General features: G+C 40.6%; 1 protein-coding gene across 8 annotated transcripts in view; it reads right to left on the bottom strand.

Moving 5' to 3' along the window:
* Dclk2 (doublecortin like kinase 2) overlaps positions 1-19,965 on the bottom strand; it is a 123,087-nt gene that overhangs the window by 101,376 nt on the left and 1,746 nt on the right. For all 8 annotated transcript variants that reach the window (XR_004771948.1, XR_004771946.1, XR_003480651.2 and 5 more), the window contains exon 2: positions 7,377-7,708. Coding sequence is in view for 4 of the 8 variants with exons in the window: in XM_035451281.1 (XP_035307172.1) it covers positions 7,377-7,708 (332 nt within the window). In the remaining 4 variants the exon portion in view is untranslated. The remainder of the gene's footprint in view (positions 1-7,376; positions 7,709-19,965) is intronic.

Genomic DNA, 19,965 nt, shown 5'->3' with positions numbered 1-19,965 from the left:
GTGAGTTCTCACTATTTTCCTTCATGAAGCAAGTTTTTAATTTAGACTCAATTCATGCTTCTTCTATGAGGCAGAACTCTGAGTATGTGGAGGTCATGGCCAAGTTTAACCTTTGATCTCTGAATAACCAATAAGATGAAAATAAGCACTTCCACCAGGTCAGAGAAGAGTTAAAGAAGCCAAAGTTAAAGAAGCCAAAGCAGACAGAGTAGGGAACTACAAAGCAGATGGCCACATGCTGATGAGCCATGTAATAACTGAGCATTGCAGAAGGAAGGGTGGGGAGCGTCATAAACTCTAAGATGGCTCATCTGACAGAGGCACACCAACGCTGTTGTGTTCCCTAAAGAGGACACTGCACGTGGGCACCTCAATGCTGGCAGTGGTCCTAAAGTCTGGAAGTGTTTTACCCTAAAAGCATCAACTGCAAGCAATTTCTAAGTCTGTTTTGCTTCTGTCCATGACAAGAATCAACTTGTTCCAAAGTTCTATAAAATGTTTCTTTTATGTTAAACTCTGCTGTTTCTGGGAATGCTAATAGCTAGAATTCTTCACATATGTGGACAAAGTTATATTTGGATCTTTCAGTTCTGAAACAAAAAAAAGACATTTTTGAAGAATGTTGCCACTGTGGCTTATTTCAAAATAAGGCATTCTAACCTTAAAAATGTTTGAAAGGTCTTGTTTTCCTATACAAGTGTTTAAAAGTGCAAGGCTTTGTTTCAAAAAAAAAAAAACTGTACCCAACCAAAGTTCACTGTATGTGTAAGCAAAATTATGGAATAGCCTATATTCCCCTTTATAGACCATTTTTCTTAGTCACCTTTTTATAAATACATGGGTTGTACCTTAAGAATTTTCATTTATCTTCTTTTCCCTTTTTGCAGTGCTTGGTATGAAACCTGGAGCCACATCCATGCAAACAAGTGTTTTATTACTGAGCTACACCCAAATTCAAACTGTACCTTTTTTTTTCTTGGTTGGTTGGTTGGTTTTTCAAGACATGGTTTTTCTGTGTAGCCCTTGCTGTCCTGGAACTCACTCTGAGACCAGACTGGCCTCGAACTCATTGAGATCCCCCGGCCTCTGACTCCTGGGTGAACTTTGTACTTTTTAAAGAAGATGAAAAACATGGATATTTGTTTGTTTGTTTGTTTTGTCCCTGTACCAAAATACCTTCAAGAACTTAAAAGGATTAAAGGTTTATATTGGCTCAAGATTTTGGAGGTCTCAGTCTGTGATCAGCTGGCTTCACTGTACTGGCTGTGAGGCAAAACAGAAAATCATCGGTTGAGTCACATAGCAGAGAAGGCTGCTCACCTCAGCCAACAGAAAGCAATAACTGAGAGCTAAGAAGTCAGAACAAGACATCACCTCACAGAAACGCCCCCACAAAGCTCCTTTCAGCTAGCTTCCATCACCTCCCAACAGCCAATCAAACTGTGATCCCATCAACCAATTACTCCAGTGATGACATTAGAGGCTCAGACAGGTTCCAATGTCTTCCAAAACCCCATCAGCTGACAAGCAAGCAGACCACCTTTGGGTGACATGCTTAATCCAAACCAATACACCATGACATTGCTTCTAAGTACTCAATACTTATTAAGTCATGAGGCTTGGTACCTTACTTTCAATTCCTACAAAAGCATTCATGATCTCTTTCCTTAAACATCTGTGAAGCGGCACTACCTAACCACAAACTTTCCTCACACAATGAAGACAGACTGAAATCCAAGCCAGCAAATTATAAAGCACAGCTTTCTAAAGCTTGTGTCCATTAGACAAGACAGATGCCCTTGTAGCCTGTCTGTTGAAAATAAGGGTATAAAATAAAGTTCAGCATGATGTCTATAAGCAACATCAATACTCACAGAGTATTTCCTTTTGAATAACTTCATTACACTAAACCAGGATTTTAAAATCTCAGCACTATTAATATGAGGAGCCCAAAGAATCCTATTACAGCTTCCTGTGAATCTTAGGATCCTTAGCAACTACTCTCCATTCTAATGACCAGTCACCAAAATCCCCATTTCCAGTTGTGACAACCAGAAACTGAGTCCAGATATAGCTCTATGTCTCCTAGGGACCAAAAAAAATCACTGCTGGCTTAGAACCCATGAATTAACTTAGATGAAATCCTATCTACAAGATGATTTAAGTGATTTTATGAAGACTTTAAATATATGAGTTAATCTTACTAACAAATTCTTACAAATGCAGTCCATACTAACAGGGAAATGTTAGCATTCTAAAGGAGGGAAAAACTCAAGGCATACTATAACAAGAACATAGTGCTGATGCCACATGAGACCCCATAATGTTTCCCATCCCAAAGCTTCAGGCCCATGAAGGAAAACAAGACCTCTCAAAAGTCCACTATTTCAGGATGAGATCAGTGACTGTTTCTCGAACATTGTCTAAGAGACAACTTCCATCTTTGTGTCATTGGGCCAGTTAATTTTAAATGAAAACAAACTTGGGTAGTACTTAAACTAGGACAAAAAAGGTTTAAGACAGTCTAAAATTATACACAGATAGTTCATTAATTCATAGAAGTTCCTTTTTCATTTCTTTTCAGAGAAAAATCTTTCAAATACATACCACACAAACATACACCACACACACACACACACACCACACACCACACAAATACACACACACACACCACACTACACCCCCATACACACATATACTGCAACACCACACTACACCCCCTACACACACACCACACATCACACACACATACATACACACACCACACTACACCCCCCAACACACTCCCCAAACACACACATGCACCACAGAAACACACCACAGAAACACACACACTACACACACCACACTACACCCCCCATACACACATCACAACACATCTGCACACACATTACACCCACACACACACACACCATATATACCACACACACATCATACATACACACCACACTACACCTGCACACACACTCCCCAGACAAACACACACACCACACAAACACACACAAACACTGCACAACCACACTACACCCCTCACACACACATCACACAAACACACACACTGCACACACCATACTACACCCCACAGACATCACACACACCATACCACACCCCACACACATCACACACACCATACTACACCCCCTCCCCCCACACACCACATACATTTTAAAGAGTCTTTAGAAAGCAGTTAGAGATGGGCATGGGCACAGTGGCACACACCTTTAATCTCAGCACCTGAGACGCAGAGGCAGGAGGATCTCTTTGACAAGGCCAAATCATTGCACACTCAAAAGCAGTGGACATTTCTCTTTATTTAAAAAAAGGAAGACTGGAGGACTGTTGGGTGATATCAGGAATAAAACCCAGGTCTCACTCACACTAAACAAATACTCTGAGTCACAATTCCGTCCTCAAGTCAGTGTTAGGTTACACATTTTTCATGGTTACTGTATATAAGTCTGTGCTTTCAAACTGTTCCCACTTTTACTCACTTTTCCAGTATCCCCTTAATATTAAGTTGCCATAACTCAACATAAAACTGCTGCTTGACATGCAGAAATTTAATTTTTACATAGTCCAACCAGCCTTACTTTTTATAATTTTCCCACTATTTTTATTCTTGGGAAATTCTTTTCCATTTCAACATAGCTATTAATATGGTTTCAGTTCTTCTGCTGAAGACACCACACATTTCAGACACAGGCCTTGCGGGAGAAGCGTAGGAACTGACCTGGAAGCCTCCTCCCCAAGAACTAGCTCCAGCAGTACCTGGAGATGCCATGCAAGCTGCCAAGGAAAAGGAGAGATCAACAGTCCTACCCAGCTATAACACTTAGGCACCTCAGTGATACCTTCCTGGCAAGATGCCCCAGTGGTGTAACAATGGCACAATGGCACTTTTATCAAGGGAATAACCAACATCTGTCTAAAAGAACTTAGGGTCTACTCAGTTGGAGGGAATGCACACCTAGTACTATAAACCTAGCCAAATATCTATAGCTAGAGAGTTCCAAGACCCTGGGAGAACCCACAGTTGTCATTTTCCAAAATCAATATAGTTTCTAATCATATGCTAAACGCTTACTCTTTGACCCAAAGGTAGGTGTAACTCTCACCCCTCACATTAGAGACTATCACAGAGATACACAAGTGGTCAATATGTAAAGAACAAGTGACCACGGTGCTCAGTCCCAAGTGGTTTTCCTACAATGTAACTCCTTCTCCTAAGGCTCAGGAAAATCATGGAAGAGGGGGAAGAAAGAGTTTAAAAGCCAGAGGACCCAGAACACCTGTTGCTAGTATCTTCTACACATGACAGAAAAACTGTACCCATGAAATCTCAACCATAGAGTTATCTAAACAAGAACTGCATGATGACACCATCAGTTGACATGCCGATGCGGATGAGAGAAATTTCATGAAGCCCCACCCCTCGATGAAGAGAAGAGCTATCGGCAACCAATGGTGGCTAAAAGAGGGAGAATCAATTTTTCCCCAAGGACAAGCATCCACATAGGTTATCCAATCCAAAGTGGTCAGTCCTTAACACATGTACAACATGCACATACGAGAAAACTAAATGAATTTGGTAGGTTGTGTGGGGGGGGGGGGCGGTATGTGTGCCACCATAATTATAGAAGTAGTCATGAATTTAAGAGGTAGTGTGGGCAGGGGACACAAGAAGAATTGGAGAGGAGAGAAGAGATGGAAATGATGCAAATATACAATGCTTATGGAAGAAATTCTCCTCCACAAAAAAAATGTTTACTTAAAAAATTGACATTTCGGGCTGGAGAGATGGCTCAGAGGTTAAGAGCACTGACTGTTCTTCCAGAGGTCTTGAGTTCAATTCCCAGCAACCACATGGTGGCTCACAACCATTCCTTATGAGATCTTGTGCCCTCTTCTGGTGTGCAGATATACAAGGAAGCAGAATGTTGTATACATAATAAATAAATAAATAAATAAAACTGACATTTCAAAATGTAAAACCTTTTTGAAACCTTTTGGCTAATTACTAAAATTTAAATATTTACTACTCCAATTTGATGTTTAATTAATTTGTTTCACTTACATATTCCATGAATGTCATTCATTTGGAGATTTCTAAATTTGAGTTCTCATTTTTTGAAATCTCATCTATAATTACTGTTGTATGACATCCTTCTATGGTATATAGTGTGTGTGTGTGTGTGTGTGTGTGTGTGTGTGTGTGTGTGTGTATGTGTGTGTGTGTAGAGGAGGTTGATAGGGTATCTTGCTACATAACACAAGCTTGTCTCAAACTCATGACATAAACTCAGGCTGGTCTTGAACTTGTGATCTACCTGCCTCAGATGCCCAGGTGCTGGGATTACAGGCATGTGCCATCACAACCAGCTATGCCATATTTTTATGGTTTTCTACTTTGGCATATTTAGGTTATTTTTTTCTTTTGGTTAGATACGTTAAATATTTGTCTCTTTCCTTCCTGTCTTCCCTGTGCCAACCACAACCATCTTTCTAATTCACCTTATCTTGGGGTTTTTTTTGTATATGTGTGGTGGGATATTTGTACACTGTGTGAAGGTGTGTTTCTATAATTGGTGTAATAAAAAATTAAATGGCCAATAGTTAGGCAGGAGATATAAGCGAAATTTCTGGGGAAAGAAAGGAAAGAAGGGAGGGAGGGAGGGAGGGAGGGAGGGAGGGAGGGAGGGAGGGATCTAGGCATGGGGAGATTCCAGGAAATTGGAGGGGAAACAGGAGATGCAAGATGGAAGAGCGGTTACACCATATGATGGAATGCATGTTAATATAAATGGGTTAATTTAAGTTATAAGCGCTAGTGAGGAACAAGCCTAAACTATGGCCAAGCTTTCTTAATAAGAAGTCTCTGCCTCTTTATATGGAAGCTGGCTGGTGGCCCAAAGAAAAATTCAACTACGTTTTCCAGTGGCCTGACTCACATTCACATACGTGTCGAGTAAATCTTAGGCTGTTTTGTGTTATACTGTGCTGGGCATCAATTCTTTTGTGCAGGTGTCTGTTTCTGCTCACACTGTGGACGGAGCTATCTGATCATTAACTCCAGTATTCTACTCTTACTCTACTCTGTTAAGACCTCAGAATCTGTTATTTCCCTAAGTTTTCTGGGTTACTTTGTTTTTGTTTTGTTGTTGTTGTTGTTATTGCTGCTGCTGCTTCTTCTCCTCTTTTTGTTTTGTTTGGAGACAGAGTCTCACTATGTCCTGAGTGCAAGGATTAAAGGCGATGCCGTCATGCCTGCCCTTTCTTATTCATTTTTGGTGCTGAGGACTGAACCCTGGGCCTTGAACACAGCAAGCACAAACTTTCCCCCTGGGCTAACTCCCAAGCCCTAGAACCTATATTGAAATTTTGGTGAAATAATGTAGCAAGAGGCCTAGTCACTGGATCTGGTCTTAGACAATCGGAAGCTTTGTCATGCTATCTGGAAGATACTTCTCTGATGGTCTATATAGTGCACTTTCTCAGCTTTACAGGAGACAAAAATTTCAAAGTAAGGAATGCTGAGCAAAGAAACAAAATGAAGAAATTTAATACTGAGAACTAAAATTTTAATGCAATATAAATATAAATAATTTAGTTTTATGCAATTTGGGAAAACATGCTTTGGAAGCCCATTTGTCTTTAAGAATAATCAACTTCTGGCAAAACTAACCTTTCACATCACTACTTATGATGTTTTTATACCGTGCCCAAGTTTTCAGAGCATATTAGATTCTTTGATATATTGTTCCCATAATTCTACTTACGTATTTCCCAGCCAACTATTCACTTTTCAGAAATGCTGACTAAATGCCCCTATTGTCTAATGTACGTGGACATTCCTGTGACAATACTTCCTTTCGAAATGCATTTTCCCAATTACACATAATGGAGGAAAATATGTTAAACATTTTTAATTTTTATTTCTGTGATATACAAACAAAACACTAGTTATTCCTGGAAAATATCTCATTTAACATAGGCACCACCTCAACTTTTCCTTGGAAATTTACATCTTTCCTTCTACAAACTGAAGATTACAAGGATTGAGATATCTGGAGAAATGAGAGGCCCTACCATCTTTCTTGCCAAAGGCTAATTCACACACATACTCCTTATGCAAACTTGCTTCGATTACTCCCAGGAGACCATTACATTCTGTTGTTGAATACATAACTGCAGCAGCGCAAAACTTAGACATGCTGAACACCTCTAATGCTAGCACTTGGGAGGACGGGGGATCCCAAGTTCAAGCGAGGCCTGTACTCCACAGCAAGTCCCAGACTGTCTCTTCAAACACCAGCAAAGATAATCAACAGGTAAACTAATGAAGGCAAGGCGGCCAGTCGTGGGAAGAAGCTCCTTACCTGCTTTCCATCCAGGGTGCACAGCCTCTTGACCACACCTGAGTCTAGTTTAATGGCTTCTGTGATATCCGTTAGGACCTGCTCAAAGGAATGGGCAGTCTTTTTATTCAGAAGGATCCGCACGGCCTTTCTAGGCTTCACTCCACTTCGAATCACAGTCACTAACTTGGGTTTGATGAAATCCTTGCTTTCTTTCACCTCACTTTTCACAGAGGCCACGGCCAAGGCTCGGGTTGTACCTCCCTTGATGTTCACAGACCAGTTCGGATTAACGTTTTTGGTGTAATCAACTTTACGAAACGGTTCATTGGAGGCACACACGTAACTCTCACCTAAAAAGCAAACATTAATTGTATTAGCACAATATCAGATATCTGAGCATTGGCCACAGTAAGCATGGATGCATTATGTCTAAGCAACAGCTCCTGGAAACCTGGAAGCCAGCTCCTAAACCCGTGGTCACAGAAAGGGGGTGCACTAACTACAATGTGCTTTTCCTTTACCATGCTCCCGCCTCCCTTTCTTGTAAATTACCTAGATTGGTTTTCAGAGAATGACAGGTAAAATTGGAAAAGCACTAGGCCCAGAAATTAAGAGTGAGATCTGAGTTTTATTTTACCCAAATGTGTCACCTTTGATAAGTCATTACTCCACACTTCCATTCTCAGTATCATTAGCTGCAGAATTAATGGACCAAGTAGCCAAATTACAAAGTACTTCCTAATTCCAAAAGCAAACTAAGTAATTTATTCTTCATAAAATCTCATTCTGACCAGCCCTGGTGATATGGTGCAATCCTGTAATCCTAGCTACTCAGAAGGTAAAGTGGAAAGACTGTGAGTTCAAGGCCAGCCTAAGCTACATACTGGGGGGTGGGGGGGGGTGATCGCACTGGGTATGGTAGTTCATGCTTATAGTTCTAGGAGCAAGAGGCAGGGGGAGGAGGATTGCCACAAAGTTTAAGGATACTCTAGGCTATGCAGGAAGTTTCAAGCCACTTTAGCCACTTTTGAGACCCTGTCTCAAAAATAAAATAAACAGTTCATTCTGATTGAAATAATTGTATCGCCGGGTGTTGGCAGCGCACGCCTTTAATCCCTGCACTCAGGAGGCAGAGGCAGGCGGATCTCTGTGAGTTCGAGACCATCCTGGTCTACAAGAGCTAGTTCCAGGACAGCCCCTAAAGCCACAGAGAAACCCTGTCTCGAAAACCAAAACAAAAACAAAAAAAAAAAAGAAAAAGAAAAAAAAAGAAATAATTGTATCACAAATATATTCATTAAAAACAATTAAAATCCTTCTAATTTCAGTCCTACATCCTTACACAGCTGGCTTAATTACATCCAGTTGTTGTATCATTGTTCAATTACTGAAGCACTGGAAAGTAAAAGGTGTGCCTCCTCAAAAAGTATTGTGCTCAGGCGCTGTTTAGCCTGAAGGATATAAGTTTAAAATAAACTATAACTTCAAGTAAACAACCTTTTCTATATTTTCTTAAATGGGAGCAGATATTAAGTTAAAATTATACAGTAATTTCTCACAAAGCTTAATCAGGTTTTTAATTTAAAAAAGCACAGAAGTTATACTACTTGTCTACTCACTTATTGATATCTAAATTTTTTACATTCCAAAATTTCTAAAATTCCTACTGAAAAGCTGTTACTTTTCAAAAAATATATATAACTTACTCAATTCTTTTGGCATTGACTTTTTGACATGCAAGGTTATATACTAAGATTTTCTCTGTGCTACAATTCATAGAAATACATTATTTCATATATTTAGTACAAACAGATTCATTCTTCATATAGTAATTATATCGGATGAGTCATAAATATTTTAACCAAAATAGTGAAAAAGGGAGCCTGAGAACAAGCTATTAATGTTTATTATAAAATGTTCTCCAAGTCCTGATTAATAGAGAACCTCAGAGACTCCCAAAGGCACCTGCATAAGCTGAGTGACAGATCAAGGGATGTGTACAGGAGTGCTCAGGACATGCAATGTCCCTTTCTAGAGGGACAGTTAGGGTCCTGCTGGGAGAAGCAGGGAACCAATCTAAGCTATAACACCGTTTCTACAGCAGCACCCTGAAATCCCAACCATCGCCACCCGAGTTCTCATCTCCATAGAATCATTTTCACAGTATGATCACAAGAAAACTGCATAGAATTTCAAAAAGCTATCAAATTAATAGAGCTATGCAACGCACACGCATGTATTAGTGAGAAAAGCATAATGGTGATATTTAATTTTACAGGAAAAGTAATGGTTATAAAAATTCTTGCCATTTTTATGTATGATGAAAATTTGATGAATGTTCTGACCCAACATGTGTAACAGAGGAATATATTAAAAAAAAAAACCTTAGTGAGAGAAGGTATTTGTTTCTTAAGACAGAGAGATGGTGAGTAAGTCAGTGTTAATCCCTTATAACAAGGTAAAAAGAAAAGCAAGCAAGCAGATCCACTACATCAACCTCCCTGGATCAACCCGCCCCTGCACAGCTGAGATACCAGCCAGCGACCCGGTTTTTGCCTTAAGTCTTCATTTTTTTTTTTTTCTACACACGGGCTCAGAACAGAAACAAACAGGTAGCAAGCCCCTTCAGTTGCCTGTGCAGTTATGGGTATTTATAACTCCTTCCCTCTCCCACCTTTTCCCTTCAAAATGTTCTTACTAGAAATACAGAGACCAGTTCTGTAATTTGGAAAGTGTCCATAGAATAGTCAAGGTGTCCACAGAATAGAACCCCACAGTTCCATGGTGCACACATGTACAAACACACACACAGAGAGGGGGGGGAAGGGAGGGAAGGAAAGAGGGGGAGAGAGGGAGGGGGAGACAGAGGAGAGAGGGAGAGAGACAGAGAGACAGAGAGAGAGACAGAGACAGAGACAGACACACATACACACAGTTTTCTGCACACACTGAGCTTACAAACTATTAGTTTCTCACAATTATTCTTTAATGAGTTAAGAAAAAGCCCCTTTAACAAGTAGGTTCCTTCCCTCCAAGCCTGGAGGCACACCAATCCTGAGCCTGTGCATACCCCTAGACACTCCCCTTACGCTGCCCTTTAAGATCTCTATGCAGCCACTTCGAACTGTCTTTGCTAGCCATCTGCCATGGTGGGTGGGTGAAAGACCCGAGCTAACATGGGGGTAGCTCGTTAAACAACAATAAGGCCTCAAGCAGTTTGCATCAAAAAAAAAAAGTAGGTTCCTTAATTAGACACAAGCCTCACCCTAGTTCATCTGAAACAGTCACTGGTAGATGGGATATGAACACATAGGTAAGGTTTTTACTTTCCCTGGTCACTCTGAAAACAAACCCTAGTTACAATCTAGCACACAGAGCAGTGGTTCCCAACCTTCCTAATACTGTGACCCTTTCATGCAGTTCCTTATATTCTGGTGACCCCCCAACCATAAAATTATTTTCGTTGCTACTTCATAACTAATATTGCTATTTTGCTACAATACCTGTGAAAGAGTTGTTCAGATAAAGGAATGTCCGGAGGCATCACCATCCCTGACTTCAAGCTCTATTATAGAGCCATAGTCCTGAAAACTATGTACTTTTGTGCTTGGTATTGGCACAAAAGTAGACAGGTAGACCAATGGAAACCTGTTGAAAACCCTGATATGGATCCACATACCTACAAACACCTGATTTTTTTTAAGATGCTAATTTTTTAAAGATTTATTTATTTATTTATTTATTTATTTATTTATTTATTATACAACATTCTGCTTCCATGTATATCTGCACACCAGAAGAGGGCACCAGATTTCATAACGGATGGCTGTGAGCCACCATGTGGTTGCTGGGAACTGAACTCAGGACCTCTGGAAGAGCAGGCAGTGCTCTTAACCTCTAAGCCATCTCTCCAGCCTGAACACCTGATTTTTGAGAAAGAAGCTAAAATTATACAATGGAAAAAAGAAAGCATCTTCAACAAATAGTGCTGCCATAACTGGATCCTGGAGTGTAGAAGACTGCAGATAGATCCATATCTATCGCCATGCACAAAACTTAAGTCCTAATGGATCAAAGACTTCAACATAAATCCAGCCACACTGAACCTCTTAGAAGAGAAAGTAGGTGGTACCCTCCAACAAATTGGTACAGGAGACCGCTTCCTCAACATAACACCAGTACAGACATTGACATTGACAATTAATAAATAGGCCCTCCTGAAACTGAGAAGCTTCTATAAGGCAAAGGTCACAGTCAGCAAGACAAAAGGGCAGCCCACAGACCGGGAAAAGATCTTCACCAACCCCACATCTGACAGAGGACTGATCTCCAAAATATACAAAGAACTCAAGAAGCTAGTTTCCAAAACACCAAATAATCCAATAAAAAAGTGGGGTACAGAACTAAATAGACAATTCTCAATAGAGGGATCTAAAATGGCTGAAAGACACATAAGAAAGTATTCAACATCCTTAGCCATTAGGGAAATGCAAATCAAAACAACTCTGAAATACCATCTTACTCCTGTCAGAATGGCCAAAATCAAAAACACCAATGACAGTTTATGCTGGAGAGGATGTGGAGAAAGGGGAACACTCCTCCACTGCTGGTGGGAGTGCCAACTCGTACAGCCACTTTGGAAATCAGTATGTCGATTCCTCAATCCAGAAATTCCACTCGTAGGCATATACCCAAAAGATGAACATTCATACAACAAGGACATCTGTTCAACCATGCTCACAGCAGCATTATTTGTAATAGACAGAACCTGGAAATACTAGAAATCTAGAAAACTAGATGCCCCTCAACAAAGAATGGATGGAGAAAATGTGGTACATTTACACAATGGAGTACTACTCAGCAGAGAAAATCAATGGAATCTTGAAATTCACAGGCAAATGGATGGAACTACAAGAAACCATCCTGAGTGAGGTAATCCAGTCACAAAAAAGACAAACATGGTATGTACTCACTCATATGGATTTTAGATAGAGTAAATGATTACCAGCCTACAATCCATACCACCAAAGATGCTAGGAAACAAGGAAGAACCTAAGAGAGACATACATGGTCCCCTGGAGAAGGGGAAAGGGACAAGATCTCCTGAGCTAATTGGGAGCATGGGGGAGGGAAGAGGGATTTAGGAGAAAGAGAAGAGGGGAAAGAGTAGGGGAAAGGAGGACATGAGAGAGTAGGAAGATAGAGTTGGAGGAAGAATAGAGGAGAGCAAGACAAGAGATACCATAATAGAGCCATTATAGGTTTAAAGAGAAACCTGGCACTAGGGAAATGTCTAGAGATCTACAAGGATGACACAAACTAACAATCTAAGCAATAGTAGAAAGGCTACCTTAAACGCCCTTCTCTGATAATGAGGTTGATGACTACCTTATATGTCATCCTAGAACCTTCATCCAGTAGCTAATAGAAGCAGAAGCAGACAGCCACAGCTAAACACTGAGCTGAACTCTGGAATCCAGTTGCAGAGAGGGAGGAGTAATGAGCAAATGGGTCAAGACCTGGCTGGAGAAACCCCCAGATACAGCTGACCTGAACAAGGGGGAGCTCATGGACCCCAGACTGATAGCTGGGAAACCAGCATAGGACTGTCCCAGACCCCCTAAACGTGGATGTAGTTTGGAGGTCTGGTTAATCTACAGGGCCTCTAGTAGTGGATCAGTATTTATCCCTAATACACAAATGGACTTTGGGAGCCCACTCCACATAGAGGGATGCTCTCTCAGCCTAGACACACGGGGGAGAGCCTAGGCCCTGCTCCAAATGATATGATGGACTTTGAAGCTCCCCCATGGAAGGCCTCACCCTCCCTGGGGAGCAGATAAGGGATGAGATAGGGGGTAGAAGGGGCAAGGGAGGAGGGGAGGGAGAGGGAACTTGGATTAACATGTAAAACAAGCTTGTTTCTAATTTAAATTAAAAAAAGAAGAAAAAAAGAGTTGTTAGGAGACCCTTTTTCTTTTTAAAATCTGTTGCTAGGATTCTTGGTGCTAGGCTGGTTGTTTGAGGGGTAAGTGTGAGTATCTCTTCCTCCTCTTCAAGTAAAAGCTTTTACAGTTTTCCACTATTGAGAATGATGTCAGCTGAGGGATAGCTACATGTGAGACTACTTTTGTGTTAGTCATAACAGTCTCTCACATTGTTATAATTAATTGTCTAATGCCACTAACTAGTTTATAAATGATCCTGATGTTCAAGTCAGGAATTTCATGAAATAAAATCTGAACTCTGAGATTATTTCTCATTCTCACAGTAGGAGCAGGCAGACGACTTCAGGAGGAAAACGAAATCCAATTAAGCCTGAAGCACATAGACTCTTCATGCCTAGAGAAAATGACAGATATATTGACAGACACACATACACCACGCTTAAACAAGGTAATGCAGAAGAAAACATGGAAAGGCAATTAAGGTTTAATACCAGTAAATCTTAGGAATTTCAATGTTTTCTTAATTTCCAAAACTAAAGAAAAATGTCTCCAAAAGAATGTGACCAAGGAAAAACACATTCAGGTATGTTTGCTCTTCTTGAAGTCTAGCGTTTGTGAGCTGAGTGCACTGTAGTCTAATGTGGTCATATCCTTCAGTAGATGAATCTCCCATGTAGCTGCTTAAGAAAAACAGAGTAGGAAAAAGTAAGGCTGTTTTATTAGTTTACTGTGTTGAACAATTTAATTGGGTGTTCTAACCAAACTGTACAGAGGACAGAATTAAGAAGTATGGGAATCAGCAAAGTAACACAAAACCCCCTGCTCTGGCTGGGGTACTGTGGGCACTCTACCCTTGTGTGTCAGGCCTCCAGAGCATCCTTGATGCCTTCAGCTGCTGCAAACACAAAATGAGGTGGCTGACCTCTAGGACCACATTCTTTCAATGCATCTGAAAGCTAAGCAAAGTCCTCTCCTGAAGCTACATCCAACTGTCAGGTTTATGATGCTTTCCACCAAGGGAAGTGCAGAAAAGCCAATGTGGACACAGCTGTGAAGACAGAGGTATGTCAGACAGAGGTTTCTGACAAGAGATTTGGGAGTTTCTCTAAGAAGTTAGCTAAATGTGAAAACAGAAATCCTACAAATGAGGCCGAAAATGGACCTCATACACTAGCATAAACTAACAGATGCACAGTCTGCCTTCAGCTCCTCATACCTGGTCAAGTGTGAGCCATCCATAGAGCTCACAATGGGAATTTTAATCTTGTGATGATTTTTATGATAAAATGCATTCATCATCCCATTGTGGAATACACATCTAACTACTTCTAAATGAAGCATAGTCACAAACACTATGCCCAAAACTCCAACAGGTTAGGCACAAGGTATATAACTTGGCCAGGACTTAGGCGGGGAAATAAGATAATTCCTAACATAAAGGTGTAAAGGCCAGAGGACATACACTTACTAGGAATGGAATCTAGTTAGAGTATATAGTTGGCTCAGTGCTTTGAATTGTGAAGCACATTACATCAATTCCACACACCAACTAAGCATCAGGGGCCAGCCACCCAGCTACACAACAAGCCACGGAGTAAGAAGTAAAGAAAGGTATACAGAAATAGAGAAAGGGAAAAAACCAGAGACAAAAGGTAGAAGGGATAATTTAAGAAAGTCTGGCTACAAATAAGCCAAGTTAAAGCCAGGCATTTATAAGTAAGAATAAGACTGTGTGTGTATTTATTTGGGAGCTGGATGGCAACCCCCCCCAAAAAAAAAGAGTAAAGAGTAAAAACAACCAACTACAATTAGTGCTCTTAACCACTGAGCCATCCCTCCAGCCCCCAAGCCTGACTGACTCTTAAAGAGAGACAAAGCGGTTAAATAGTCCAGATTATTTCTCTCTACTACTACAGATGCCTCTCAAGAGTAGTGTCCAAATCAATTCTGCCAGCATGTCAAAAATCCATAACCCAAGTATATTTGTTAATCTTCACTGTGTGATAAAAGCAATACTTAAGGAAGGGTTCATCTGGGCTTGTACTCTGAGGATACAGTCCTTCATGCCAGGAAGGCATGTCTGCAGGAATGAAAGGCAACTGTATCCACAATCAGGAAGCAGAGGGCAATGAATCCAAGTACTAAGCTGTATTTCTCATTTTTACTCAGTTTGGGTCCCAGAGCCACCTACACTTAGGGCAGGTCTTCCCAAAGAAGCTAGGGACTCCCTCACAGACATGCCTAGAGGTTTGTCTCCTAGCTGATTTCTAGATCTTGCCAAGTTGATAATTGATATTAACTACCAATCTCACTAGGTGACTGATAAAAACAGGAATATATTTCTCGTGGCTCTGGAGGCTGAGCATCTAATTGATCACAAATGGCAACTCCTTGGGGTAGCTTCCTAGGGCAAAAGCAGACAAGCCCCCATGGACCTCCTCTGTGAAAACAGCAGTCCCACCTAGGAGGGCTCTACCCTCTTATCACCAGTCCCGTCTCAGTAGATGGTGGAGCAAAGCAGCTTTAGGAATGCCAAGTTCAAAGCAACCAGGAACACAGAACTCCACTTGCCTGGAGTGGGGGATGTTTAAAGCCTAAAGTGTCATACCCACCTCTCACCACTAGACTAAACAGCCATTACTTTGTCCTCTCTGAGCCTAAGCTTCCTCCCTGTAGAGGACAATGCACTCTCTCCAGATGTTGTTAAGTGGTAAGAGGAAACGAACCAAGCAAAATGTCTCACTCAATAACTGCAACTAAAACATTCAGTAAATGATGACAATGGTAAGCAGAAGCAGATCTCTAGCCCTCAGGGTGGCAGCTTGCTTACCAGTAAAAGAGATAAAAGTTAGTGGTAACATGGGGATGAGGGGGAAAGACCTAGCCAGACACCTCTTTGCCTATGAGTACTGAAGAAAGTAGCTTAACGATCACTGTCAGAGAGATCTAATTCCCTTTATTCCACATAACACAACCATAAAATACCCATGTCCATGGTTTAAAACCTCATGAAATATTATTCTCTTTGTCTTTTAACTTCCAGGGTATTATTGCATTATACTCCAATTTTACAACTGTTCTCCCAAATACTCATTTCCTTCCTTTAATATTTTATTCAAATTTTAACTCAAAATTATTCTTCTGCAAAGAATTTATTATGCAGAGGTGTATGGCACATCTGCTTTTCATACTTGAGGAGGAAGAGGGCAGTGAGAGTTACAGAAAGTATTATATAAAAAGCATTCAAAAACAAACAAAAAAAAGTAAGCCAGGTGGTGGTGGTACACACCTTTAAGGCAGATGGATCTCTGTGAGTTCGAGGCCAGCCTGGTCTACAAAGCTACACAGCGAAACCCTGTCCCCTGTCTCAAAACAAAAACAAAAACAAACAAACAAAAAAAAAGGCATTCCTTCCACACCGGCAAGCTTGCAAAGATTATGTTTTCCCCTGACTATGAAATATTTCATTAGCTAAAACAGAATCCAATTTTTCAAAATATATATAACTATCTAGAGCCAACCAACCAATATCAACATTTATTTGTGTAAAACATCTTAGATTTCTGAGTCAATGCATTTATTGAATATCTAAGACCCCTGCTCTCAGACTGTTCTTAGTCTACTGTAGAGAAAAGACCCAAAATGAGACTACATAGGTGAGGTCCGGACCACCTATAATTCCAGTTCCAGGAACCCTCTGGCCTCCATGGGTGCTGGCATGCACCTGGTAAACATAAAGTCGAATAGGCACACACACACATACACAGAGGTAAAATAAATAAATTTCTCAGGTACGACCAGATAGCCTCAGTCTACTGCCAACACTGATGACCTACATTTGACCCCAGAGAGAACAGACTTCTAAAGTTTTCCTCTGTCCTCCTTATGCTCAAGGTGGTATGCATGCCCACACATACACACATAAACAAATGTAATAAAACAAATTTCAAGTGCAAATAAAATAAAGTGTTTCATTTATTTTCTGTAAGTGCTATATCATTTTATATGCCTATAAGCAGGTTATGTACAACTTGTGTTAGGCAAAAGAGGATGACAAGTGGAAAATGTACTAAAAGCCCTGATCTGGACGTCCCTAATGGACTTTTAGAGATGCTCCAAGCTTGTCAGGCTCAACCTGATTTCCCCACTCTTACTGTTGGGAGATACACTCCTACGAGAGCTGCAAAGAATAGACAGGATTACAGGAACCCACACTGCCCCCTCCGAAAAATTCATCCAGAAAGTTGGATAAATCAACTAGCTGGCTTAGGAACCATGCTGAAGGAATGCTGTTCTACAGCAGATCAGCTTCATTCTCCAGAGACTTTCAAGGTCAAGGGCAGGAGAAAAGAAATCTGGGCCATGCAAATTTCATTGTCATCTAAGTTCAATGGGATGGTGGCTAGGAAGGAGCACTCAAGCTTTGCTGTCTTGAGTCGAGCTCTCTAGTCTTCATTGAAGACAATGTTGATTATGTTTTAATCACCTCCTAAAGTGTGTCTGTTGGCATGGAGGCAAAGGAAATGAAGCATTTTTTAACAACTGATTCACATGAAGTAGAGTTGTTTGACAACATACGAAGCACTGTACTCTGACTGATGTCAGTAACTTCAGAAAGCTGCCTGGTTCAGCAGGATAAATCTCAACATTTGAGCACATACACGTGCGTGTGTATGTGTGGGGACATGCATGTGTATGACTATGTGCATGCATGTGGTAGACGGAGGTTGATGCTGGACCTATCCTCAATCACGCTTTCACCTTAACTAAAGTGTATGTGTGGAAGTGGGGGGGGGGTCTCTCCATTAAACCCAGCGCTTACTGATACAGCTAGTCTCAGTAGTCAGCTGGCTCTAGGGATCCCCTGACTCTGTCTCACAAAGTTAGAATTACAGGCAAGCCTCCACATCCACCAGCATTTATGTGGGTTCTAGGGATGCAAATTCTGTCCCCCACACTTGCATAAAAAACACTGTTTAAAGAAAAAAAAAGGAGATGGTTCAATAATAAGACAAGTTGCTATTCAGACCAAACTGGCCTTAAATATTTGATGACTCTCCAGCAGCCTATACTTCCAGAGTTCTGAGATCACAGGTATGTTGCTCAACTGAAAAATTCAATTATTGCAGAAAGATCCTCTATTAGACAATTTTTTACTATAACCAAAAAAGTTAAATTTTCATCTTTTACAGTCACTTTATATTATGAAAACTGCTTGAACCAAGTCAACAAAGGCAAAGAAACCATTTGTTGTACCATTATTTACAATGTGGTGTAACTGTTTAGACTGTATGTGTCGTTAGGGTTTGCCCAAATCTATATTCTCCAGATATCAGTAAGTGAAGACTTCAAGAAAATTTCCTAACCACCTATTTGTACATGGAGTCACTCAGAAGGCCACCCATGCTATAGGACTCAACACATAACATGTGTTTTTATATTAATCCAGAAAATGCTCTCATCTCTCTGATGACAACAGTCATCTTTGAAGTAGTTTAATTTTACTTAACAATATCTTGTCAAAATAACTTCAGAGAAGGACAGTAAAATTATTAACCCTCTGGAGGTAGAGTAGGTACATCACCTAAGCACCTGAGAGTGGCAAGTACTTACTCAACAGGAAGTGTTGAGCCTTTCACTGAGTTGCTACTCTGACATAGGGGTCATACAGAACACTGGTCTCAGGATCAGTTTTCTGAAAACTGAGACCTGGTCTACATGGTGAGTTCCACAACAGTTAGAGCTACATAGTAAGACCTTGTCTCAAAAAAAAAAAAAAAAGCAATGCAGTCCTCTCAATGATGTTATCTTCATTTTACTGACATACCTAAAGATTTCTTGCCCTTTTCTTTTAGCCTTTAAAACCAAAACTCACCACTAGGCAATGTGTAAGGTAGCCCCCTCCTACAACTAACTTACACACAAGAAGACAACTTAATTTTAATTGGGTTGTCATGTCACTAGAGCAAGGGTACCATTTGATAAAAGCAACAGAGACACTTTGAGGACTCCTCAGAATTTTTTTTTTACCTTATTTTTTTTTTACCTTTTTTTTTTTTGTAGAGGTGAACTATAAAAGAAAATGCATAAACTGAGGCCTATTAGAAATTAGTAATGCTAGCCTGCACGCTGCTTAGGTTTCCTCATCTGTGAAAGGGAGAAAATGGCTTTAGAACATAAGTTCATGCTGAAATAAGAAAATCACCTAGTTCAGGGATCAGTTCTCCCCACCTCTTGTTGCTATGTCTACATGGCATGCCCTATTTGCATTAAGAAAAATGCCTGAGAGTAACTACATGTAAACATTCGGTCCCTACACACTGGGGGACCTGCCTGATCTTTCTGGGTGCTGTTTAGAATCAAAACTCAGGTTCATAACTACAGCCACCCCTCTCTTCCTGAAAGCAAATAAGAGTAAATATTTCAAGAACTCAAGAATGACCCAACATATTGACAACCAGTCCTTCTGAGTGATGCATGTTTGGTGTGCCAGGATTACCCATTTCTAATAGGCCTCTGCTGTTGATCCCCTAGACCCTAGTCACTCTCTTCAGGAAGAAGGCAAGAGAGATTCACCTTGATTCACTTCATTGCCGACCAAATGTGAAAATCCTTTAAGTATGGCTAGTTTTCCATTGAAGTCACCTGAGGAACTTTCA

The sequence above is a fragment of the Cricetulus griseus genome, assembly GCF_003668045.3.
Source record: "Cricetulus griseus strain 17A/GY chromosome 1 unlocalized genomic scaffold, alternate assembly CriGri-PICRH-1.0 chr1_0, whole genome shotgun sequence".
Classification (NCBI taxonomy): Eukaryota; Metazoa; Chordata; class Mammalia; order Rodentia; family Cricetidae; genus Cricetulus; species Cricetulus griseus.
The sequence above is the reverse complement of the archived record's forward strand: the minus strand, read 5'-3'. Positions and strand labels throughout refer to the sequence as shown.